General features: G+C 41.7%; 1 protein-coding gene across 1 annotated transcript in view; it reads left to right on the forward strand.

The window, feature by feature from the left end:
* The first annotated feature begins 1,318 nt into the window (after positions 1-1,318).
* The window catches only part of LOC124795457 (voltage-dependent calcium channel subunit alpha-2/delta-3), a 496,470-nt gene continuing 481,626 nt past the window's right edge, over positions 1,319-16,162 (forward strand). Inside the window, exon 1 of the mRNA XM_047259484.1 lies at positions 1,319-1,425. Coding sequence (XP_047115440.1) covers positions 1,375-1,425 — 51 coding nt within the window. The 5' untranslated portion in view covers positions 1,319-1,374. The remainder of the gene's footprint in view (positions 1,426-16,162) is intronic.

Consider the following 16,162-nt stretch of genomic DNA (forward strand, 5'->3'; position numbering starts at 1 on the left):
CGTAGCCGAACGAAGAACGGGAAACGCACAATTGGGATGACAAACTGACCAATCTGAGATCCAGTCTTGCAAAAAGAGGCTTAATTGATTGAAAGCAATCAGGACCATTAAGAAATACTTGATTTCAGGAAAAATTGAAATATTTCGCGAACAGCTGGTGTTAGCTGCGTAAATGAAGTGTCAAAAAAATTCACGTCTTCAAGGCCTAGCTATTTTGCGTATAAAATTTACATTGGTGTAGAAATACTGAATTTTTTCTTTCAAGGTGAAAAAAATAAAATAAATATCAACTTACAGCATAAACTGAAACTTCTCTGCTTTCTCTTTATCTGCATGCTCTCAATAATAATAAAATACCGAATGATTTTTAAATATGTTATATTTCCTGCTTTCTGAATAAAATTTGAAAATAAAAAAGTTTTCAAACACAGTCAATGTTTCCTGATATGATTTCACTGAAAGTACGGAAAAAATAGATAAACATTTGATGCGCTTCAGTTGCTTTACATAATGTGCATCATTCAAAGACAAGCTGCACGTTTATCTACACCTGCTTTACTTCTCACTCTTAGACAAATCGTATCACAAAGCATGGTTTTTTTCAGTTTCTAAAATTGAGGTTAAAGTAACACTCATGTGAAGAAAACGATAACGCCTTGTTCAGAGTTATTCTAAAGCCAGTAGTTTAATAGAGAACTCAATTTGTAATTACTAATTGATTACACTCAAATGTAGGTACAGAGGCTCTTCGATGATATCTTATTGATATTCCACGGATTTCATATTTTTGACATCCATGTGGAATAATCTCATGTTGCATTTGATGCTTTGGAGTGATCTAAGGCCAAAATTAGTGGGGGGAAAATAATACATTACATCGCAGAATAGCTAAGGTGAAATAATACCTTTATCATTGCCACGATGATTGCTGGTACCTCCTACAGGAGTTTCGAATAATAGTTTCTCTAGATGTGTACATCTACATCCATACCCCGCAAACCACCTGACGGTGCGTCGACTCTTTCTGCATCTCTCAAGGATTTCCTACATAATTTAATCCATGGAGTATAATTTACTATTCGATGAGTGTAATTTATGAATTAATGAGTTCAGATAGGGCAATTGCAGCACCTTTTGTGCTACGGTAGCACAAGCAACTTCCGACGTAACCAATTAATTAAGTAAATTACTCACAGTCGGCAGACAGATAACCTAATTAATGTATAATTCCTTACGGACAGAAATACTCAGACTACACAGCAGCCATTGAAGTGAACTGTGAAACTGAATAATTGTGTTTTTCTTACGTTGCAGAAATACCAAGACCACGATGTTGACGTAACACGAAAGGATGGCCTGATCCTCATACGGGAAATGGCGCTCGAGGTGAAGAACATGATGGACATCAAAATGCACGCGGTGATGGTGAGAATCTTTTGTAATTACGCATGTAACTTATAACTTGTAAAGTAGAATTACTTCACCAGTTATTTCATGTAGACTTTGTTATTCTGGACTTGATAAAGAAGCGTCTTTCCACGCACAAGACTGTCGAACGTGGCCAATAAGCTGTGCAATGACGATGAGCTTTCTTACAAAAAATACAGCGATCTCTATACACAACAAAAACTAGACGGAGCCAGTAAAAAGGCTTTCGCGTTCTTGAGTATGGAATAATAATCATCTTCGTTTCATAATGCTATAAATCCGGGACGTCAGCTGCTTAATATTTTATTAAGGAGAATAAAGACTGTTCTCTTCCTGTTTTGTCTCCGCGGAGCACCATTGATTGTCTTTTGTTTATATGCTATCGATGAAGACTTAGAGTTTCTAAATTAATAGCATAAAGCAAAAAAAGTTAAGATGATATTTGAATATTCTTAAAAATATAACTACAGTATACAAACCGAAACTACGTTCTAGAAAAGGGACTTATTACCCTAGAATTTAGTCTTAGCGTCGTAATCTGTTCTCGATTCGTCTTTCCAAATATTTTTCATGTTCCTTGTGTCTAATTTACGAACTCATGGGGCTGTAGTACCCCCATATCTACAGTCTGAGTGATCTTTGAGCTTCGTAAAAGAGACTTGCGGAATGTCGATACTGTATGAACCAAATAAGGTGGGTCGGCACGGAAACGTGTGACACTCAGTGACGTGACAGATCGAGGCCGCTGTCTGCTACAACAGTAATCTGCTAGCCATGTGAAGTAAGTTCACAGGACAAAAAAATATAGTCCAGTGCGCACGCACGGATGACTCATAAAGTGTTTACAGATGATGCAGTGATCGAGCCACGTGCTCAACTGCTCGCGCACTGCCTCTACGTGAACATAAGGAAGTAGCGGTCAGCGAGACCTCAAGATGAGATTGTAGGTAAACGTAGGTAAATGTAAGGGCGTGACAGAGTGACAAAAAGGGCAATAGTGTTTGGCCATGCCTGTAACTGTACAGTGTGTGAAGCTGCTCGATATGCTGATTTTTCGCGGCGGGCTGTTCAAACGCCGAGAATTCTTCCGGGTTGTATGGCCGCGGTCCATGGAACTTTTCTATCCCTGACGTTTCGTCCAAAGCTACGTTGGACGTCTTCGGAAGTGCTCCTGTTTGTGCTGAGTCTTGCCGACTGACGAGTCGGACGTCGAAGAACAGCCTAAATGGTTCAAATGGTTCTGAGCACTATGCGACTTAACTTCTGAGGTCATCAGTCGCCTAGAACTTAGAACTAATTAAACCTAAGTAACCTAAGGACATCACACACATCCATGCCCGAGGCAGGATTCGAACCTGCGACCGTAGCGGTCGCTCGGTTCCAGACTGTAGCGCCCAGAACCGCACAGCCACTCCGGCCGGCGAACAGCCTAAATACCGTGGAAAGTTGGCAGAGCTAAAAGGATTTGTGAGCTGGAATATCTGGACGCAGAGTTAAAACATCTAAATCAGGCTTTTGAGGAAAATGGGTACTCTAGTAAGTTTTGCGAGCGGCTAACAGGAGGCCAAAGGACAACGATAGGACACAGCGATGGAAGAAGACGGTTTCTTTATCTTTCATCAAAAAAGTAACGGATAAAATCGGCAAGATTTTAAGGAAACATAACGTTCGACCGGTTTTCAGACCAACTAAGAAAATAGGCCAGACACTTCGTTCCGTCAAGGATGAACGTCCCCATCTGTCTGTAAGTGGTGCATACAAGATGCCGTGTACATGTGGTAGGATCTACATTGTAACTACAAAGAGATGTGTGAATACACGGTTGAAGGAACATAAAAGTCTTTGCCGACTAGGGAAAACAGACAAGTCAGCCCTGGCGGAACATGCTCTTCAGTTGGGTGATCACGTAGTGAAATTTTCGGAAACTGAAGTTTTATGTACTATGACGAACTATTATCCACGGCTATATAGAGAAGCCATCGAAATATACAAACATGGGGATAATTTTAACAGAAAAGAAGAAGCTATGAAACTCAGCGATATATGGACAGTGGCGCTACAGAATCGACGAGAAGTTTTTATCTTTGGCGTACTATGATCGATTGTTATATTTTATCCTTGACAAGGTTTATCTCTGCTATCACGTGAAATCCAGACCACGCCCACTTTCCACCGTATTTAGGCTGTTCTTCGACGTCCGACTCGTCAGTCGGCAAGACTCAGCACAATCAGGAGCACCTCCGAAGATGTCCAACGTAGCATTGGACGAAAGGTCAGGGGTAGAAGAGTTCCATGGACCGCGGCCATACAACCCGGAAGAATTCCTGGCAGCTGAAACATCCAGTCGTGAAAGCCTTCATTGTAAGACTGTTCACAGTGTCTACAAGCAGTGGTGCAACACATGTGGCCACGAAACACAACGTCAGTATTGTGCTCGGAAAAAAAGTCATGACTGAGACAGACCGGAGACGCGTTTCACAGGTTGTGAATCAAAATCGCTTCCAAACCCGACAAACTGCTGCAGGCTGTGAATGATGGTCCATCCCCAACTGTTAGCGAGAGAACTGCAAAAAAGGAACATTTGGAGTTGGTCACCTTGCAAGAGACCATTGCTCACACAGGCACATACATAAAGCTGCGCCGACATCTGTGGCCGAGCGGTTCTAGGTTTAAGTAGTTCTAAGTTCTAGGGGACTAATGACCACAGCTGTTAAGTCCCATAGTGCTCAGAGTCATTTGAACCATTTGATTACTGCATTTCTTTCACGATTAATTGTGTAGCTTGTAGAGTGCATAAACCTCTTTAATTCAGGAATTTCGGGCACTTGCAAAAATGGCTGCACTGAGTGGAGCCACTTCCCGCACTGTCAAAGTATATCTTGCAAGGTGGTTTTCAGTATGTCTGACGGAATAGGACTCATCATGTTAAAACTCAGAACAGTAATCTGTTTTAATGCATTGCTTTATTTGTATTGAAATGGCTAAAGCTCTGTAACACCTACGTGACCTACTTCTGTTGCAGATAGAGCCAATTTATGGCTGTGGGTCTCTTCAGATGTTGGGAGAGCTGAGGCTCAGGAGTTGTATTTCATACCCTCAAGCTGCTAAAAAGTATTACAGCCATTGATAGTGGACGCAATGAAATCGATATTGCCGATCGAATACATACTGAGAGCATGTTACGCATAGGACAGGCTCCTCAGTGCGGTAGACGGTTGACAGTTCCAGCTGATGAGCGCTTTTTGCGTAATAACTCATTTAACAACGACAAATAAATATTCAGTAAACTGAGAATAACTTCGCTATATACACACGAGCTCAGTAAAACAATTTTGTTTGCTCACGTGAGAGAAATGGACGGTAAGCACTCTGGAGATTTAGTCTGTCTGTAAACCTAAAAGGGAGCAGCGGTCGTAGTGGGGGAAGTCGCATTTTCTAGGAGAATACTAAAGCTGCTATACAAGATGGCTAAAGAATCAATTTCCCCTATAGAAGAGTAGCACAGAATTGTGTAGAATCTGCCCATATGCGTTTTTTCGCTTTAGTATTATTAGTAACTCATATCTGCGTTCAGTGTAGTGTTAACACACTTTGTGGAAAGTAAACACTGTCCCCCGGGAGTGTCTGTACACTGTGTCGCCATTGATTCATAAGGTGAGATGCGGAAGGATATTATATACTTGTGAAATAGCCTGTAGTTGCTTTGTGTGACATAGTGCCGTAGAGAGAATGGGGAACTGCTTGCTCGCTCTTCATTTTGCAGACCTATGAAGAAGGGAAGTGTATGAGCACATCCCAGCCACCTCCCTTCCCTAACGCTTCCAATCTCCAACTCTGCTCCCCCCCCCCCCTTTCCTCGCATAACACAATTTACCCCTCCATACGGTCCTACTGCACTTACAAGTGGTACAAATATTTAATATTTGTTCTTAACCCATCTTTTTTAACAATATACATTAATTTTGTACCATTAAGACATATTCCAATAATCTGCGATCTTTTAATCCACCGCGAAGTGGAAACTATTAGTCCTAGACAAAAATGAGTATGGCCCTTTTTTGTAGGAAATTTAATGTAGTTCATTTTTATACTGGGAAACATTTTCCAGCTCAGCATTTTTGGTATGTTGTTCACGACATTCCCCTTAACACTGCACAAAAATTTTCGACTATACCAATGTATTACCCCAGTCGACGTTTTTGGCCCTTCATTGACTGGATTACATGATGCACAAACTCTCTGTTGTAACATCTGCGATTGCCCAGTGATGCTTCCACGTTTACCAAATGAACCTGTAACAAAAGGCGCTGCTCTTCCCTGAATCGTCTGTATTTCCTCTATCAATACTATCTGCTACAGATCCCAGACTGACGGCCAATATTCATGTGCTGGTCACACAAGGAGATTGTAAGCTACCTCCTTTGTTGGTAAACTACACTTCCTTGATGTAAGTCTTAGTCTTGCATCTCTCTTATTTCTTACGGGTTTTATGTGGTCATTCCACTTTACATCGCTCCGTACACATACTGTAACGTATGCGGCTGCTTACATTGATTATTCTGCAATCGTGGACTAATGACCTCAGAAGTTAAGTCCCATAGTGCTCAGAGCCATTTGAACCATTTTGCAATCGTGAAGTAATTAAATAATGGGTCCTTCTGCCTATTTATGGTCAGTAAGTTACATTTGTTTATGTTGAAAATGAATTGCGAATCCCTCCATTTCGCTTTAATTTTCTACCGTTGCGAGTTCTCGGTACACAAAAACACCGTCCGTAAAAAGTTTGATGGAAATTCCAATATTATCTACTGAGTCATTTGTATACATTGTGAAAATAAATGGTCCTATAACACTCTCTTGGACTACACCCGATGTTACCTTCAACTCCCACGAATTCTCTCAGCTAAGAATGACATGCTATCTTATGTTTGCTAGGATAATCTGATATTCAGTGGGGCTGCATCTTGTTAGGGGCACCTATTTCAAATGGCTCAAATGGTTCAACTGTACGCTTTTGTGCTGTCGGTGTCGCTTCACATACCCACTTCACTATCATATCGGGAACAGTGGACTTAGGGATGTTTAGAGCGTGGAAATCTCGCGTACAGACGTATGACCAAGTGACACCCAATTACCTGACCACGTTCGAAGTCCGTGAGTTCCGCGGAGCGCCCCATTCTGATCTTCAAAAATGGCTCTAAGCACTATGGGACTTAACATCTGAGGTCATCAGTCCCCTAGACTTAGAACTATTTAAACCTAACTAACCTAAGGACATCGCACACATCCATGTCCGAGGCAGGATTCGAACTTACGACCATAGCAGCAGCGCGGTTCCGGACTGAAGCGCCTAGAACCGCTCGGTCACAGGGGTCGGCGGCACGTATTTCTTAAGGAATTAGTGACGTTAGCAGTTTTTGAGGATGACAAACTGCAATGAACTTCTAAATAATTTGACGTGTGAGATATTATGTACACTCAGTATTCTGAAAACATGGACAGTAAAATTCTCATACACATGAGAACCATACACTGACACTAATGTAAAGGAAGATCTGCAGTGCTATACAGGGTGGTCAGAAAGTGTCTGAAAACCTTGTAAGGTTGTTGCAGGGTAGGTTGTGCTGCGAAATAAGTCTTAAGAGAAAAATTGGATACGTTATGCCGTTTCTGAGTTTTAGCATTTAAGTTAGCCAATCATTCCGTTGCGCGCTCAAGTTCAAGCGGCCCTCTAGGTTCAATGAGAGTCAGTTGCTTTCATGGCATAGATGGTAGCACACGAGACTGCCTAGTTCTTAGCTCTGGTTGGATATTTACTACCGTCCCCTGTTTCGATTTTAGGAAACCAAATGAAGAACACATTTGGCGTCACCGGTCCGATTGAATTTGCACGCGCAACGGCCTGATTGGCTAACTTCCATGCGAATGAACTCGGAAACAGCGCAATGTATCGATTTTTTTTCTAGACAGTTATTTCTCAGCACAGCCTCCCCTGCAACACCCTTACAGGCTTTTCAGACTGTTTCTAACCACCTAGTGTATAGCGTGTTTCAGAAGGAATAGCGAAATTTTGTTAGGCAGTAGTACAGACAAATTCAAATAAAATATTCGATGTGTGTCGAAGTTTTGTTGGTTACAGAAATACAGATGATCACAGGCATAAATTTTCAGTTTGCATGTTGGTACTACCGCAGACTAGTGAGTTTCTTTATCGAGTATCTTCTATTTAAGTACATGTTGTGAAGTTGTCCTTGAGTTTACATATCTGTGTTTTTCATCTGCGATTGGGACTTTTTGCCCAATTCTACTTCACTTTTAAGCATGCCGCGCTGATTTACAAATGCTGAGGTGGCTGACAAGTGTTCGTTTATGAGCTTAGTAATGGATACGCTGCTTCTGCTGCTTGTAGAAAATACAGCAAGCGCTTTCCTAACCGCGGAGTACCAGATCCATACGTATTTATTTATGTTTTCACTAAACTGCATAAGACTGGTGCAGTACCCAGCAGCCATATTTCATCTTATTAAGTTAGTAGAAAGTAATTCTTCAACAATCACATGTATCTGTGTTTCACGTACAATAATATGGCAGCCATATATTCACGGTGTAAGGTACATGAACAGTAAACGCTAACAGACAATTGTTATTAATGTGTCACATTTAGCCATGCTATTTCAATGGGAAATTACAGCATTGGGTTTTCATGTTGCCATGTTATTTCAGTGAGATTATGCAGGGTGCACAAGAACTTGTGATTAACCTGACTTATCTTGTTGCTGATTAGTTATTGAATCAGCTAATGATATACTTTGACTTTAATGCAGTGTAATTAAGTGATACTAACAGTCACTTCTTAAATGCCATTTCCCATTTACAAATATAAAAAAATATTGTAAACAGGGACTCAAATGAGAATTATTCTTAAGGGGCTCCGGAAAGGCTCAAAATATTGAAAAGTTCAATTTTTACTTTTTTGCGTTTTCTGAATCTGCAGACTATTACCTTTTAATAGATATATAATTTATTCAATTCCGAAGACTACAACTATTTTTAAATGTTTTTTGAAATGTGTTCTACATGGGCGTGACCCACTGTGGCGCTGTTAAACTGCTGTCAAATGGTGTTATTATTAACGTCCATGTTCATCAGGTACATTTTAGTGATGTGAGATAAAGTATGTGTTGTGGCTAACCTGTGATGGTTCAATATATATCGCTGGTGTGATTGTCGATTGTTTCATGTTTATTTACTCTGTCTTTATCTCGAAAATATTCGTAATTAATTCTGTTTCTTGAGTCTCTGTTTTGTTGAAGTATAATAATGAGTAAAAGTAAAGTTATTAGAAATCCTCTGAAGGCTTTTAAGAAAAGGAGAAATGTTGGAAAGCCAAAGGTATGTGTTATTACTGTAAACAATAAAGACGATAACCAAGTGAGTGAACCTAACCTCTCAAGTACACCTGCCCATAGCAGTCAAAGTGGGAAAGAAAATACTTCACAGAAGAAGCTTGGTTCAATGAGTGAAAACTATGAATGTTTTATGGGCGAATCGGATGTGAATGAAATATTTGATATGTCGGTTCTCAAAGGAATTTTTTCAAACTGTGTAAGATGTATTCATTGTAGTGAAGTTGGTCTGGAACTCTCCATAATAAAGCACGTAGGACTTGCTAGTGAAATACAACTGAAATGTGATAAGTGTTCATACATGAGCACCTTTTGGAACAGTGTTGCAGTAACTGCAACTGAAAAAAATGGTAGCAAAATCTACGAACAGTTAATAACTGAACTAAAATTTTGTAAAATCCCTGTTTTAAGTTGTAGCCCGTATTCCAATAAATAATCTGTAAAAAGTTCAGCTTCCTACCTCAAATACTTTGTGAGGAAAGATGTAATTTATAAGCGTTATTTTAACATTGCAAGTATAGGGCGTTCCGGAGCCCCTTAATGAATTAAGGTTCTGCGATAACAAGCAAATAGTTTTGACTAATTACTGCAGTTTTATAATTTTAAATTTTACATTTTTTCCTTATTTGTCTTTCTACATATTTTTAAACTTTAATATTCAAATCTAAAGTCGCTATTATATTTTATCATATTAAAGTGTTAATTTGGTGGGGATATGTAAGGGTACAGTACCCTTACATCCCTGTATCCTTACATAGTATCGATCTAGCGATCTATGCAGCGGTCATAAACTAAAGCAAAGACTGCAGTGCAGTCAACTATGTGCGATTGGATGAGCGAGAGTTGAGTGTTGGCGTCCGTGAGTGGAAGTCGGGTGTGCGAGAGGCGAGAGACGGTTGCTCGGTGGCGAGGCCGGGAATCGGTGGCAGAATGTAGATGTAATGGCACACAGTATTTGATTTCTGTTGAGTGTTTATAAATGTTGGGTTACAAGAGGATGTTTTAATTAATAAAATCGAGTATTTGACAAAGGACATGTTATCAAAATAACTCTGAGCGCTATGGGACTTAACTTCTGAGGTCATCAGTCCCCTAGAAATTAGAACTACTTAAACCTAACTAACCCAAGGGCATCACACACATCCACGCCCGAGGTAGGATTCGAACCTGCGACCGTAGCGGTCGCGCGGTTCCAGACTGTAGCGCCTAGAACCGCTCGGCCACCCCGGCCGGCGGACATGTTATCATTTAGAAGTTTTCCTTAGACTTCACATGAATAGTAGGGCACGCCAATGAGTTTTATGAAAAGAAGCTATTACTTGTTATGCTAAACTAATTAAATATAACTTCATCTTCAGCGTATGCGAATAATAAAGTTCGGTGCGAAACTGGGTGAGGGGGGGGGGGGGGGCGTTATAACGGCCCCTGACTTTATCATTTACAGCGGGTTCAACACAAGAAGGATATACGGATATGAATGCAGATTGGAACTCTGTCATTTACTAACTGCAAATCACTGACAATCCTATTAATACTGTTTACTGATGAAACCACTTTCACTCGTCACGATATCAATACCGTAACGCTTGTAGCTCACGTCGGTCGTCCGACAAAAAACCGCATGCCTTTGTAGAGACACATTTTCATGACGCTTCTCTGTAAATGTGTGATGAGGTATGAGAGACAGTTGACTGGGCCTGTTATGTTAACCGCATCGTCACACAGGACTCCGTTATCTAGATTTTCTTGAGAGCTAGCTTTCGCCGTTATTGGAAGAGGATCGTTCGGCTACAGACCATTGTATAGTCTAGTCGTCAGGAGACACATCTTCTAAACGTAACGCTCCCTGGAAGATGGATCAGCATAAATGATCACGTCGTCGGACCTTAATCCTTTACGTTTATGCCTGTTGACTGCAAAGTCTACAAACAAAAAGTAACAACAAGAGTTATAGAACGGATTATGAACAGTGCTCTCCCCCCCCCCCCCCCCCACCCCCCCCATGAAAAGAAGCACCAAGACACCGTCGGAAAAGCTACAAATGGTTCAAATGGCTCTGAGCACTATGGGACTTAACTTCTGTGGTCATCAGTTCCCTAGAATTTAAAACTACTTAAACCTAACCAACCTAAGGACATCACACACATCCATGCCCCAGGCAGGATTCGAACCTGCGACCGTAGCGGTAGCGCGGTTCCAGACTGAAGCTCCTAGAACCTCTCGGCAACATGGACCGGCCATAAAAGCTACAGGTAGTATTGGTTAGAGAACTGGACAGTGCATTAATGCCGAAGGTGTAATTAATGAAAATCAACTTTGCACTTAATCATTTGCCTTCTCTGTTTGTCTGGGTACATTCTGAAAGCTGTATCTGTGCAACCAGTAACAGATGGACACATGTAATATGGAATGTTTTGTGTGAGTCAATCTATACTACTATCTCCTAAAATATTTAGTATTCCTCTTGGAACACCTTGAACACGAGGCAAGTAAAAATGGGTCGAACGAGCGGATACCACTGGACGACTATGTGGGACAGCATTGACGGAGGAGGAAAAGACTTACAGTTACTTCCAACAGGATGGAGCAACTGGCCACATAACCGGCCGAACTTTGGAGCACGTTTACGCAATCTTCATGCCTGACCGAGTTGTTAGTAAAAGTTAGTCTGGCCGGGGCACTAGCTGACTACCCGCGTCATCTCATCTGTCAATGGGTGATTACTTTGTGCGGGGAGCCCTCAAGCCTAAGGTGTATCGCAGTAACCCTCATAACCTACAACAACTGCAGCACAACATTTTGGGTGAGACTGCAGCAATTCCAGCAGTCCAGCTTCGATCCGCCTTCAGCAAATTGCTGATCAGGGGCCAAAAGTGTGAAGAGAGAAAGAATGGTCTCTTTCAACATGTGCTATAGTCAGATTATTACTGTATTTCCTTTTTTCTGCTGTTTTTCTTTGTACCCTGGAACCCTGTGCTCTGGGCCACTTTTATTTGTCCCAGCCCATATATCAGATCCGATATTAAAAAAAAAAAAAAGAAGCCAGACACTACTGTCACATGATAATGGTTGTAAGTGACGAAATTAAGACTAAAATACACTACCCCACAAAAAAAGGAACACAGCTAGAAGATATGGTCGAATGTTAATGCAACTTGTTACATTAACACGCCATCAACTGGTTGTAAATGGTTATAATTATGGAGAGTCCACCAGAGTGCATTAGTGATCGTCGTATTTAGTATTGTTACTAGGCCAAGTTGGGTGTGTAAGAACCGTGGACTGCTTCATATATTGAGTAATCACTGTGAAGGACGCGCATATGTCGCACAAACGTGTGAGACAGCGTTATCAGCAAAGGTCAGAGGTTGAAGCGGACTCATTGTGGGTCTGTTTTCGGCCAGCTGGTCGAATCGGATATGTAGATTTGTGGGTCATTCGGATGTGACAATGGGCCCATGATGGACTGCAAAGGTACTTGAGAGAAGGTATACCGGTCTTCAAGGTTCATTTCGACCACGTCTGACCAACACAAGACAAGGGATGATCACGTATTGACTATTGCGCACCAAGCGCATCGTAACCATTTCACGTCTGCGTGTGCCTTACGAGAGCAAGTAATGGACTTCCTGCAACATTCTGTGTCATCTTGCAACAGTGGTCGGACACTAGCAGTAGACGGGCTTGGGAATTACCGTCCCATGTGCAGACTGCACACCAGAAACGGCTGTGTTTGGAGTGGCGCAGAAAGCTTGGATTAATGGTGTCATATTGTGTTCATCAAAGAATAGTGGTTCTAAGCTACCGCTACGATAATCGTCGACGAGTATGGCCGCGACCTGGGAAGAGATCCTACTCTTCCAAAGTTTTGGAGGTGCACAGTGGTGTTACTGGTGAGGTCACCGTGTAGGTTGTCGACGGGTCATGGTAGGAAGTGATTGGAGGAACTCTGAAGGCACAACGATACATGACAGACGTCCTGCATTCTGCTGGCCGAGGTGGCCGAGCGGTTCTAGGCGCTTCAGTCTGGAACCGCGCGACCGCTACGGTCGCAGTTTCGAATCCTGCCTCGGGCATGTGTGTGTGTGATGTCCTTAGGTTAGTTATATTTAAATAGTTATAAGTTCTAGGGGACTGATGACCTCAGATGTTAAGTCCCCTGGTGCTTAGAGCCATTTGAACCATTTTTGAAGACAAGACGGATTTTACCTTCATGGAAAAATGTTTGCGGTTGGCTACAGAACCATGAATGTTCCTAGGCTTGCACCTGCTCAGAGCCATTTGAACCATTTTTTCGTCCTGCATTCTCATGTATTAACTCTCATGCGACAGTACCGTGCTACCATTTTTCAACATGAAAATGCTAGTCCACACAAGGCACGTGTCTCTGTAAATGCTGTGCATGATGTTGAGATAATCCCATGGTCTACAATATCTCCAGACCTGTCCCCGACAGAAAATTTTGGGACCAGCTGGGATGTCAACACCGTCCCATTGCCAGTGTCCAGGATATCAAAGACCAGTTACAACAGTTGTTGGTCAGCTTGCCTCACGAAGGAAAACAAAGGCTTTATGGCATCTTCCGCAACCGAATCAGTGCATCCATCCACGCCAGGAGGGCACATAGTCATAAGTGTGGTCATCCTGTCAATTTCTTTGTAAATTTGACTTTATTTTGTAATCACATACCCTCTGAAAGCGTGAAGTTTCATTCCGTTTCCTCCTCCCCTCCTGGGTGGTTAGCTTTTATTTATCAGGTAGTGTACTTTATGACAAACGTGCAAACTGCTTCGTTACAATGAGAAAAATTTTCATTACTGTTTGAACACCACAGCAGTTTGCTGTGCGCAGCCCTTTTACCCCTGCCTTACTCTGACCTTCGAACTTATCCAGCTAGTTACGGGGAAGGAGGACAGGGAACAGTTTAACGAGGGCTCCGAACAACGGCGCACGTTAACAGGGGTGACGGATCCGACGAGAGGCAGTAAACTCCCAGGACGCATGGAGTATTGAGCCCTGCACTTCTGCATTTGTCATCTGGCGTTTTCCCATTTCTTTACTTTTTATTTGCACTACTCTTTGTACAACCTAATTTCGTCTTTATACCACTGACTTTTTTCTGAGTTACTGTTTATACAACATTATACTAACAGAATGTAGGAGGTCGGAGATGAGGTACCGGCAGAATTAAAGCTATGGGGATGGGTCCTGAGTCGTGCTCGGTTAGTTCAGTAGCTTTCTCTTGAAAGGCAAAGGTCCCTGGTTGGAGTGACGGTCCGTCATACAATTTTCATTTGTCAGGAAGTTTAATATTACATAAGATTGCCAATAAGTTTTTTTACACCACACAATAACAAGTAACTGTAGCATTCGTACAGTAAGGACTTGTATACAGTCGTAAATAATTACGTATGAAAAGTAATTCATATTCGCGTAATTGGGAGTCATCTGTTCTGTCACTTTTAAGCAGTGGCATCTTTGTATCTCCTTTTCCCCCCCTTCCGCGTCCTGATGATTCTTTTCCTATGTATCTGACCGCTAAATAATTAGTTCTCGATGTTTTCTCTGTGATGTTGACAGTAAACGCCGGCTGCATAAAAAGTCTCAGACAGCGATTTTCAGTCTCGTCTTCCTTGTCTGGTTCTGCCTTTAGCGTCTTCTCTCCGATAAATGAACGAATCAGATTCCCTATAGTATTTTAGAGCACATCTTATTCCTGTTCCTTTTAGTGTTTTAAATAATTTTCGTAATTAAAATTATTGCGAGCCTGAAACAAACATAAACTGAATTAAAATTAAAGTTTAGTACAGTACAAATCTGCTGCTTCATCTCATAGCTGTTGCTACGTATGTCTCCTTTTATACCATCATCCATTTTTTAATATTGGCACAGGTAAATTTTGCAGTAGACAAAAATTATGCGTCCGCTTGTACCTTACGAATTGCACCCACTGAAGAACCGAAACTCATTTTTGCGGAGCTGGACGTCACTTATACATAAAAGTACTCGTCGGTAATAGACTCATTTTGTCTACTCCGCAATCTATCAGGTTTCCTGTTTGATGTGTGGATTTATGGGTCTTCCAGGAAGTCCAGATAAGGTCCTTTATCGGCTGTTTGAAAGAGCCTTATTTTCATCAATGTTGTAATGTTATGATTCTCCAAACCGAAATATGTCTTGTTACAAGCATACGTGCCCTCTTTGAAAAACCTCAGAGGATATCTTCGAATCTGGCCTCTGTTATGTTTCGCGAAGTTACCTCAGGTAATACTGAAAACGACGGAAAAAGAAAACACAGCCTTTCTCATCTTGAGAACCTGAAGCTAAGTTTCAAATTTGCTACAGTTCTGAACGCAATCGTCAGTCATTCTACGCTCCGTTTTATGAATTGTAGTTTCATTTTGAAAATACAAAAATCTTGTAGACAGACAGCTTGAAAACTACACACCAAACAGGAAGGAGCTGGATAGCTAGCTGAAAGAACAGTATTCGTTTATTCCGGACGCGTACCTCAATGTACACAATCACCTCCAGCTCCGCATCGATACTGAACAGCCTCGACACGCCTAGGTCAAAAGAGTATATTGTATTTTGGAGTACTTGCACACAAAAACTATGTAGCCAGTAGATCAGTATGTGTACCATCGTGCTTCCTCATAGATCTATGCATCTCATGTCACCCTTCACATTTTGCAGAACGTCTCAGGGATTATACTTCGAAAGGTTTCCTCAAAACTTTTTCACAGTTCTCGGCGTCTTGTACCGACGTTGAGCCACATGGGACTGGGTTATTTCCCATAAAGAGTTGTAGGGCGTGGTTAGGTCCAGGCGTTGACATCCTAGACCACACATTAACATGATAGTGACTTTCCTTGCACCAGAAAACAAGATCCCCCTGTGTTAACTACAATACATCCATCAGTCATAATAAAATAACACTCCTGAGCGAGGCACAGCATTTGGGTATTTTGCCAACAAAGCACCGTTCGCTGCAATTCGATGTTTTGTGTCGTTGTCAGATAATTCATTCCGAACATCGATGAAACCTTTTTGTCGTAATACCTGCTCTTAATATCGTCAAGGATTGTTGGCTGCGGTATTTGAAAAAAAAATGGTTCAAATGGCTCTGAGCACTATGGGACTTAACTTCTGAGGTCATAAGTCCCCTACAACTTAGAACTACTTAAACCTAACTAACCTAAGGACATCAGACACACCCATGCCCGAGGCAGGATTCGAACCTGCGACCGTAGCGGTCGCGCGGTTCCAGACTGTAGCGCCTAGAACCGCTGCAGCATTTGAAGTTCAGCTCCTCTTTTATGAATGAG

This window comes from Schistocerca piceifrons, chromosome 4 (genome assembly GCF_021461385.2).
Source record: "Schistocerca piceifrons isolate TAMUIC-IGC-003096 chromosome 4, iqSchPice1.1, whole genome shotgun sequence".
Classification (NCBI taxonomy): domain Eukaryota; kingdom Metazoa; phylum Arthropoda; class Insecta; order Orthoptera; family Acrididae; genus Schistocerca; species Schistocerca piceifrons.